Genomic DNA, 10633 nt, shown 5'->3' with positions numbered 1-10633 from the left:
CAGTATAGTCCAGTGGTTCTCAAAATGGGGTCCAAAATCCAAATATGAGACCGTACAAATGTATTTGCACACTCTCAGCGTTATGGAAATCAAATGTTTGAGAACCACTGCAGTCCATGAGCAAGTGTGCCAGAGTCTCTAGAACAAAGAGAAGAACATATGGGGGGTCAGGCTTGGTTGTGTGCATGATTGCTACTGGCACAAAGGACTGTCCAAGTCACTTTGTGTTGTGGCAGAGAGGGGGGGATGAGTCTGTCGCTGAATGTGCTCCTCATCCCAACAAGCACATCAAAGAGGTAATGAGAGTCATGACATGAGCGTGACATGAGTCAAGAAGGTAATCAGGTAATCGCCATGCCACTAGGGAGTTTCTGCTGTTTCTCACAATGTTGTAAGAAAGTCTCTTCATACTTTGTAGTTTGTAAATACATTCAAGTAGGATCAAACAAAACCCCGTCTTTTGAATTATATTCAAAAGATGGGATATGTGTGTTGTATTGGTCTATCACAGGGTAAGGAAGCCTGGACTCTCATTTCTATCTAGACTCTATATAGAATCTAGATTCTAGATCATGAATGGGTTTCATAAATTAAAAATAATAATAAAATAAATGACCAGGGTCAACCAGGGCCCAAAACCCATAGAAAATACAATAGCCAATCTATAAGCTCTGTTAGCTCTCAAATGTTCTCTGAATGTTCGCCCCAGAATACAGATAGCCTACTATAGGGTTCATGTGGTTTAGTAGCAGTTTTTCAAAAAGCTTAGATGTACTTTTCCTTGAAAGGATGTCAAGAGCTTGCTGGGTGGTCAATGGAGGTCTGGAAGTGAACTGTCTTCCTGTGTCAGTGGCTGTTCCGCTGTTTGTTCACCAAACTATGCTGACTCACCTGCCTGCAGTGTCATCAGTCTGCTGCCTCTCTGTGCATTGCAGGAAAATATAATGTGTGTATATATGCTTGTGTGAATGAAATGGCGGCATGCAAACAAAGAAATGGACAGTTTCCTGTAGATTTTGCTTTCCTTTGACCTCTGATTCCAGAACATTACATCAGTGGCGGTCGGACGGTCGACGCCATCAGGAAGCGAAAACAATGGGAGGGAAACTGAAAACACACCCTGTCACCTCATTTTGCGAACAGCCTCTTCGAGGATTATGGGACGTTTGGGCTACCAGCCTAACTGTAAATTGGTACCACAGACCAATGTCTGTGTATAGGCTACTGATGCTGTGTCTAGGCATTTCGGTTTTACACTTTATTACTTAGGATTTGTTTTTACGTCCGGATACCCCATCCAGGACAGGCTTCAGACGTGCCTCCTCAGGAGACTCAGATCTGGACCCATTTGATTTGCCGTTGCGACCACATGCCCTCGCTGACATCGACCCCAGGCAGGGTTCGAACCCACAACCTTCCGCATGAAAGGCATTATGCTCTCAGGAAGTTGGGAACCAATGGTCCCAGAGCCATGAGGCCCATAGGTCAGAAGCCTATCTTCTGTTTCCATAGCGTGAGATAGCATGATGAACAATTACACCCCCTGGACATGATGCTGGTATGTCACTCACAGGAATTTACAATCCAACCATTGATGCCAGGTAGGGAGGCATTGGGTTCAATGTTTATAGTCTTTGGTATGACGTCCGGCCGGGGATTGAACCCCAACCTCCCAGTCTCAAGGGCGGATGCCGGACACTCTAATGAAGTCTTTGGATGCAGAATCATTAGGCTACAAGCAGTTTTGTTAGAATAAGCAGTTTATTCTGTCACCTTGAAAGTTTTATTACTTAAGTTGTTTAATGCTTAAACCTTTTTTCTCTGTACTCAATGTACAATATGTTGCTGACTATGCTAGTGCAATCTGAGAACCCATTCTGTTAAAAATAAATCATCTCTTCTTGAGAGATTAGTGCTAGTGTAACCATTGTACAAGGAAGAGAGCACAACACTCTGCTGTTCTGATAGCAATGACGTTGTTAACACACTGCTACTGTACAGTGAGTACAGTACATAGACTGATCTCAGTAGTGACTTCTGCTTATAGAGACATTCCATCGTACTGTGATCACATGATTATATTCTTGCTTATGATTGGTTGTATAATGCACACTTGACGTGTGAAGATTGTTACCTCAGGTGGAAGCTCTGGTCAGTTTGATGTTGGTGGTTTCAGCTTCCTCTGCAAAGGCCGAGCAACATTAGTGCCTGGCCCTGAGGCTACTGAAAACAGGGCTACAATCCACAGTATAGACTAAACAATGGTACTGTCTGCCATATGCAGACAGAGTTGATAAGTTAGACAGAAACATACTCTGCCAGGAATTTGTGGCCTTTAATGACCATTGTTTAAAAAAATGTTTTGATCCATTATCTGATCTGACTCTAAATGTATTTATCTTCAATAATTTATTATTGAAGATGGAGACCGTGTCTAGTGGGGTGTGTTTTATATACAGGTCGACAAGCTGTCTTTGCAATGAATGTAATCAGAGTAGTCAAGACATCCCCCCCCCACACACACACACACACACACACACACACACACACACACACACATCTACTGACATAAGCTAACATACATTTGTAGAGCATTGTCAAGTAGAAAAAATATTATATTAAAGGTATATTCAGTGATTTCACTTAATTCAAATATCACTTATTTTTTTGTTTGTTGTGATAATCCTCCCTACTATAGAGTGTGCTGACCATATAAGGAGTTCCTCCCTGTCCCCAGTTAACCCCTGGGGGTCAAAAAACCTTAGGTTTAGTTTTTGACTCTCTATCCTGATTGGACGAAAGGCTGGGTCCCAGGCCAAAAACGAAACCTAAGGTTTTTTGAGTGAAATCACTGAATATACCTTTAAGGCACTAAGGCCAATTGTAGAACCAATAAATATGGAATAGTCTAGGGTGTGGGCTGATTGCACCATTGTTTCAGCCCACCCTAGACTATTCCATATTTATTGGTTGTATATAAAACACGCCTACTTTGTTGTATACTCATTCCTGATGAAGACCCGGAGGGGTCGAAACGTTGATTCCGGATTCCTATAATAAAATTGATGGTAGCTTAAAGAACGTTGTGCTGACTTCCTACCTTCTTCCACAATTATGTTACAGACGGACCATTGTGAATGTGTTCTAAAATTAAGGTTTCTCAGATTAAGAAACTTTATGGGCTGTCCCTTTTGTATGTTTGTTTGTTGAACATACATTACCGTACTGTATATCTAATTTTCCAACTCAAACAAGCATCCCCCAAACAACCCAAACAAGCAATATCCTCATGTTTACTATATAGTTGGTTCACATAATTCATCAAATGTACAAGGGATATTTTAATGTGCTTCTGCTGTAGCCTACATTTATAAACACAGATAATGTATCTTGAAAGGGATTGGTAAATAAATACCACTTCTAATTGCCCTTACCCCTCTCTCTCTCAGGTATATATCATATTCTGTGATTAAGCATTGTGTGTAAGTATTGTATTTTCTGAAATATTAACAACTGATCACAATTTTGAAGGTCCAGAACAATAAGAACTGCATTTCTCAATTTCAAAGTATAATTTCCACTGTATTGTATTTTCTGCTGAAACTTTAATTATAACTTGCTGTGAACAGAATCAAGCAGATTTAGAAATCCATTGTGAATCCAGTTTTGAGCTTTAAGAAAGTCAGTGAAATAATATAGTCAAGGAACATGTGGAAACAAGTGCCATGTTATGTTATTCAAAGGTTTCATTTTCAAATAATTGCCATAGCGCCCCCCTTTGGCCAATTGGAGTAAGACTGCTTCCAGTGCTATTTGGCATGACCCTCAGTCTACTTAGTCTACTACACTGTAAACTGACATAAGCATATGACGCTGCATGTATGTATTAGAGGCAGAAGAAGAACTTTCACAAACCAGCAATTTTCATTGGCTCATAAAAACTTTTTTCACTTAAAAATAAATCACTACGATTTATTGTCCGTATAGGTCCAAAGTTCACGTGTAGACGTGTTTGTGCATTTTGATCAAAGATCCTGGGAGGACATTTTAACTGTTTCTCATATAATTCAAAATGGCAGGTGATCTAAAGGTCAGAGGTCAAAAGTCAGAACACGAAAGTTGTTCGGCATGAGGAGACACATATGTGTATCAAAGTGTCATTGCCAACGGTCAAATGGTTCATGAGATATGCACGTTCAAAGTTAGCATTTTCAATTGAGTGCTATAGCGCCACCCTTTGGCCAATGGTCATGGGCTTCGCATAGTCACCATTTAGCATGACTTCTTGGTCCTTTAATAATTGTAATGTTTCAGTTTTGCCTTTGGTTAGATTTGTATTTTGGTTTAATTTAAATAGCTCTTTTTCCTTTCCATCAATATTGAGCCCTCACCATAATGTCCATCTTCTTCATTATGATCCAAATGGTTCTGTCCTGTTGTTTTAAATCAGATGTTTTCGACTACAGAGCCCCCAGTTGCACAAGATCTGTATCATTGTTAATCTACTGAACATCTTAGGCCTTATTTATAGCAAGACAGAAAATGATTCTGAAGTGCATTCCTCCTCGAAACCAGACAAATCTGCCACAGGGGCAAAAATCCCTGGGGAGATTGATCTCAGTTTGAATTACATTTCGCTCACCCCAGAGTTGTGGGGTGACCAATCAGAGCCCACTATTCAAAGTGAGACTTATTTGCTGTGACATTGGAATGTGTTTGTAACCGACCCTTGGAAATAAATCTTCCACACTGAAGTTCCAGACTAATATCTACACATTGATATTAGTCTGGCCATGCCATTGGCCTACATTGTGTCGTTAACTTGAGTACATATTACACACTGCTAAAGGCATGAAGCTCATACATTATATAACAAGCTCCCCATCTTTTTGAAAAACAGACATGGTCCTGCACTTAACATCAAAGAGCAATGGGGAGTAAATACATCAAAGTGACTGACCTCTGGACCTCAAACCACATTCCACACCATACAGAGACCAGACAACGTCTGCATACGAAAATCCAACCCATTCCTTATGTTGACTGATGTCAGCAACACATTGAAACACACTAATGTGATCTAAACCATTATGCCTGTTTTATGATACATCTTACAACGGTGTTGTGTGCCTAAAATAGCAGACCTACAAGCTCACAAGTAGTAATGTATGGCGGGTGCAACTTGTTGAGGTTGTACATCGGCTATTTTACCACATGATATTTTCATCACAAGTGTAAATCTGACTTTCAGACCACCACAAACTAGGACAATCAATTTTATCACACCAGATGCAGCCCTTTCTTACAACTATCTTTGTCTTCTGGGATAATTTTTTGTGTACTTTTAATCATTATCAATACCGTACCGTACACAATGTACAGTATATTCTATGTATAATTATTTAAAAAAGTCCCCCCATTCTGTGTTGCCTAGAACTGGAGGTCTGAAACGTGATCAGTAACATTACGAAGTACATCTTTGTGATGTCACTGAGATGTACTTAATAATGTTACTGCACTTGAGTTAGAACAAATTATGGTCCTTTACTCCTATCCACAATATATTGAACAGAGCACTGCTGCCACCTAGAGGACAGGTGTTCAAACAAAATGTCTAGTCTTTTGGATTCACGCTTATCAAAATAAAGCCTTGTTCCTATAGGGCCCAGCAAAATATCCCAAAGGGAGCCTAAACATTTGTCGCTTCCAGCCCCGCGTCCTTGTTGTGGGGCAAGTAGGACCATAGCCTAGGAGAGACACAAAACAGTGACTTTTTCATGCTATTACACGTGCAGATTTGCTCGGTTCATACTTGTGCCATAACAGAAGGACTTTAGAAGGAAGGATTTTATTGTCTGGTCTTTCTATCAAACAATCAAGTATCAAGCAAATGTGCATGGCTGACTGCGCACAGAACCTTGGATGCATAACAGCCAAGCACTGGTCATGTAATTAAGCCACATACACATTTATATAATCTATGAGGTTTCTATTTTAATTGGGTGTCTAGCTGGTCATGATTTTATTTATATATCACTATTAGTATAATTGTAATCCATCTACAACCTAGTAGTGATCTTGCAGATCAGCTATTTTCAATGAAGATCCCAAGAAATATGTGAAAATATTTCTCAAGTTGCTAATCCTCTGATTAATCCCATTAGCGCTTTTATAAGTGATGTTATGTCAATATTTGAGTACATAATGATAAACAATGATTAAAATAATAATTTGTACAAATATTTTTTACCAACTTTAAATGTTGCTATCGTGTAAAGAGAAGTATTAAGCATCGTTCTTTAACCATTTCCTTCAAATCAAAACAACAGAAGAAGAATCTGATAAACAAACAACAATATGTGTGCTGGGATGGTGAAGCAGACACCTTTTTACTCAACAAATTTAGCACAGTAAAGCATTTATTCAAGTATTTCCAACTCAAAGATCTGAAATTATGTACATCATATGTTCACTAGTGCAGGTCTGACCTCCAAGGACAGAGACAGACTTAGACACGATAATATATTACAACGACTGTATATACAAGGAGTTTCACAACCCTTCATTACTCCAACACTACATTCTCCATCTTTCTTTCTTACACCTTTCAACCTTACATGCACGCATGTATACACTGACACAAAAGCAAACACTCTTCTCTACATTTCACAGGGGCAGAACTGTTAAAGCCTTTTCACTTCAAGGATATATTTTTTCATGCGAAAAACTCGCACAATGAGGAAAAGACAATTATCTTGATGTATGCTCTAAGACTTCCTGTGAAAAACAAATCTTTCTCAATCTCTGTAAATTCTAATTGACTGAACTTAAGTCAACAGGACATCTTCTAATCGTGTTAATATTCAAATATGTTCACATTTTTGCTAAATCACATTTATTTAGCTTTAATCCAAATTGTCTCTGTCGGTCATTGGCATATGCTCCAGTCTTTAGCAAAACAGCACACCAAAGGATTTTAGCAATTTCCGTGCCCCACAGCCCACACATATTTTGATGGTCAAAAGAAAAACTAGCATACAGCGCCGAAATATGGCTGCAGCTGTGTAGCTCTGATTGTTGTGCCATGATAACTGCAATGAGTGCCTACACAATGACAAATTCCTATCAACTTGTTGACATGGCAAATAAAGTATTGAATTGAATCTTGAATCATACTATTGCGAGAATATCTGATTGCTTTGATTTTATATTAAGTATTTTAGTCTTGGCGAGGAAAGTGTGATTCCTGTGATTACCCAAGCTTGTTATATCCTATACTGTGTACACTACTGGGATGGAAAATAAGTTGTTAACCACCATTTTTTTTATCTTGAAATTTGGGGGGATTTTTCGAAAAGTTTCACCTATAATGACATATCCAAAATAGAGACACTAGGGTTAAAGTGAATAAATGTGTACACACTAGACTGGAGCATGTCTCCTTCTTCTCAGGTGTTCAGAGTGGAACCAAGATGACTCGCCAGTCGCCATACAGACCTGTATCTATATTCATGGTTGTCGACCAGAGACCAATGTTTCACATCTCACAGAGGACAACAGGGAAATCTACATGGATACAAGGGTAGTCGAGCCTCACGATTCCCTGAAAATAACAATAGTCACATTAATTGTGATTTTTCCCCCTCCTAAATAACCACTGATTGGTGTCAGAACTGTTTTGAATTTATACTCCATCAGCAACGGTGTCACTTGCCAAAAAGTACAGATCTACAAAGATATGTTCTTTTTGGCAAGTCGCAATGCAGAGTATACATTTGGCTTCATCCTAATTAACAACATGATTAATATTTCTCTAAAAAAAACTTACCTGAGGAATTAAATTCTTCTGAATCCTCTTAAGCTTGGACTTTCTCTTGCCATTTTTTGTCACCATGGTCTCTTCGTAGAATTCATGGGCAAGATCACCATCCTCATCATAGTACAAAGAGCTATAGAGAGAAAGAACAACAACACAATGGCAGGTTAATAGACAAGACAGGCTAGTCTCACAACTTAAGAGAGTCCACCTACAGTACATGTCTGGTGACATCTAAATTCAATGTAACGGCTAGAACAGCAGCGAGAGAACGCCAGCTTACAAAGCTTACTGCTTTTAAAACAAATCATAATACTAAGGCGATGCAGAAATGCAGACATTGAATTTAGATGTCACCAATCATGTCAGTAGGTGGAGATCTCGGATCACCTGGCTACTCAAGATTAGGCATAGGCAGATTTTTTATTATCAAAATGAAGTTAGCGCTAAGATTGAAAGTGAAATTGGTCATTGATCATTCCGTATCCATTAGTCACCTTCTTCTAGTGAAAACAAATGGTGTTGCATTTCGGCAGCCTTTGAGTCGAGTCACAGACTGCTCATTCCCGTCACTGGATGATTCGCCAGCAGCTCCAGAGCCTGAGAAAGGCCAGACACCTTTGGCTTTAGACCCACTTCCTCCCATCTTTACAGATGGGTCATAGTCACTGTTTACTCAAAGGTTTGGATGTGAAGTAGCCAGGCGGTCCTGCTGCTTCACAAATGTTTGGATCTGAAACAAATGAAATAATACCAAATAAAGTTGTTGGGGGTTAGTTAGTCCACAATTAGATCACCACAAGGAAGTAGCCAATGCAAAGAAACTGATGTTTAGAGCCCATAGTCCGGCAGCCGGTGTTGTGGGGTTGGACATTTGGTGTATCGTTTTTTATATTGGCCTAAAATATTGTCTATATACATACATTCATGAATCCACTTGCTGACCGGCTGTCGGTATTGAGCATTTTTTTTATAGTGACCATACCATTGACATAAGGAAAAAATGTCAACATTTCATTATGCTTTAAGTAGCACATGACATGTCAAATTAGGGGGTTTTCATGATTTTGAATCCATTCCAAGCATTGGTTTTGCACAAAAACCCCTCCAAACGCCCATTGCAAATCACAAATGTGGTCTGTACATTTTGGGGAATTTAGGCACATTTGGGCAAGTGGTGATGGCCGTTTTAGCTCAAGGAGTGTTTTTTGTGCAAAATTAATGCTTTAAATGGATTCAGAATAATGAAAACCCCTTAGTTTGACATGTCACATGCTAAAGCATAATGAAAATTTGAAAATCTTGCCTTATATAGGATGTTACATATAAACCCCTATAAAAAATAGCTCGACAGCCGGTCAGCAAGTGGATTCATGAATGTACGTATATAGACAATATTTTAGACCAAATAAAAAAGACTAGGCTAAATTTCCCACTTTAAACAAAGGAAGCCTGTCGGCTACCAGCAGAGTAGTAGTCAATGCATTGCAAAGTAAATGTTTAGATGTGTGGTTCTTGGGGTCTGGGAAACCCCAGGGGTCCTTGAGGTGGTTCCAGGGGGTCCCCAGAGAAATGTGTTAATATGCCATCAAAATCAGTTTAACCACTTTAAGCTTGCAATGTGTCATGCATTGCATTGTGAGTTTGTAGATGCAGACACATGGACATTTTTGAAACATTTTAACAATACAAATCTTGTATGGGGATCCCTGGCACAAGTTATTTTGTAGATGGGGGGGGGGGGGGGGTAGGGGTCTGCAGTCACATAATGTATTTGGGCGTCCTACATTAAACCGTTTGAGAAGAGAACCACTACATCACCAAAGCACAATGTAACGGTTAACCGCTATGTAAACTTCAGTTCACCACAGGGACGTAATGCAAAGCAACTGCAATGTTGCCATTGCTAATGCAAATGCACTGTCATGTTTATATCACCCCAGGCTAGGACCCCAGGGAAGTAGCCACATTAGCAAAGCAAAAGGTAACGTTGCATGCACCCTAGACTCAATGTATTGTATCGTCTCACACATCTCCAGTCGAGACAGTAAACACAACAGCTCAGCTCTCATCATTCACTATTCAGTTGCCATCAACAATGCATTTGACTTGTAATTACAACTGACTGCAGGACAGGCAGGACTGAAACAATCGGATAACCTGGGACAATAACCACTCATTATTACCCAGCAATGCTTTATCAGAGAGATCAACACCGTTTGCTAACCATAATATTAATAAGAATAATACACAACAAAATAAAAACAAACAAAACAAAAACACCGTTTTGAGCTAGTCATATGGTTGATGACATTAGCATAAGTTGCGCTAGCTAACGGTAAACAAGGCTGGACAGCAAACGTCTGTCGGGCTAAAGTATAACTTTAGCTTGATTAAAGATTATGTATTTACATCTGAAAGTATTTTATTTTTGTGTTGTCGCACATTACGACTAATGTCAAAGCACAAAATAGATGTTACGGTCTGGAAGCGTGCATTGACGTTTAGCTAATGTGGCTAATGCTAGAAGAAGAGGGTAGTCAAGTGGTGTCAAGTCAACAAAAAATAAACATACATGATCATGTTGGTCCTCCATCTATGGAAATGGAAACATCGCTCTTGAGTGAAGATGTTAGCAGTTCGCTTATTCTGATGTGTTGTTATAACGTTACAACGCGTCCTTGATGATCAGCCTGACAGCTAAACATAACGGTAAAAAAGCTGAGTATATACAGCGAAGTGCGACGGTGTCGCTTGCAAAAAAACAGATTTACGCGTCGCATCCAGGTCGCATCGTTCTTTTTTTCAACGCCACGG

General features: G+C 39.4%; 1 protein-coding gene across 1 annotated transcript; it reads right to left on the bottom strand.

Annotated features, from left to right (window-relative positions):
• Positions 1 to 6383: 6383 nt before the first annotated feature.
• On the bottom strand, positions 6384 to 10564 carry tusc2a (tumor suppressor 2, mitochondrial calcium regulator a). The gene is made up of 4 exons (XM_083770583.1): positions 10392 to 10564; positions 8314 to 8549; positions 7829 to 7949; positions 6384 to 7603 (listed from the first exon to the last, which is right to left on the bottom strand). The coding sequence occupies exons 2-4, from the start codon at positions 8460 to 8462 to the stop codon at positions 7538 to 7540; spliced, it is 336 nt and encodes a 111-aa protein (XP_083626709.1). The 5' UTR covers positions 8463 to 8549; positions 10392 to 10564; the 3' UTR covers positions 6384 to 7537.
• Between the last annotated feature and the right edge of the window lie 69 nt (positions 10565 to 10633).

Source organism: Protomyctophum parallelum (assembly GCF_964188405.1).
Source record: "Protomyctophum parallelum genome assembly, chromosome: 8".
NCBI lineage: Eukaryota > Metazoa > Chordata > Actinopteri > Myctophiformes > Myctophidae > Protomyctophum > Protomyctophum parallelum.
Note: the sequence above shows the minus strand (reverse complement) of the source record. Positions and strands in the feature narration are given on the sequence as shown.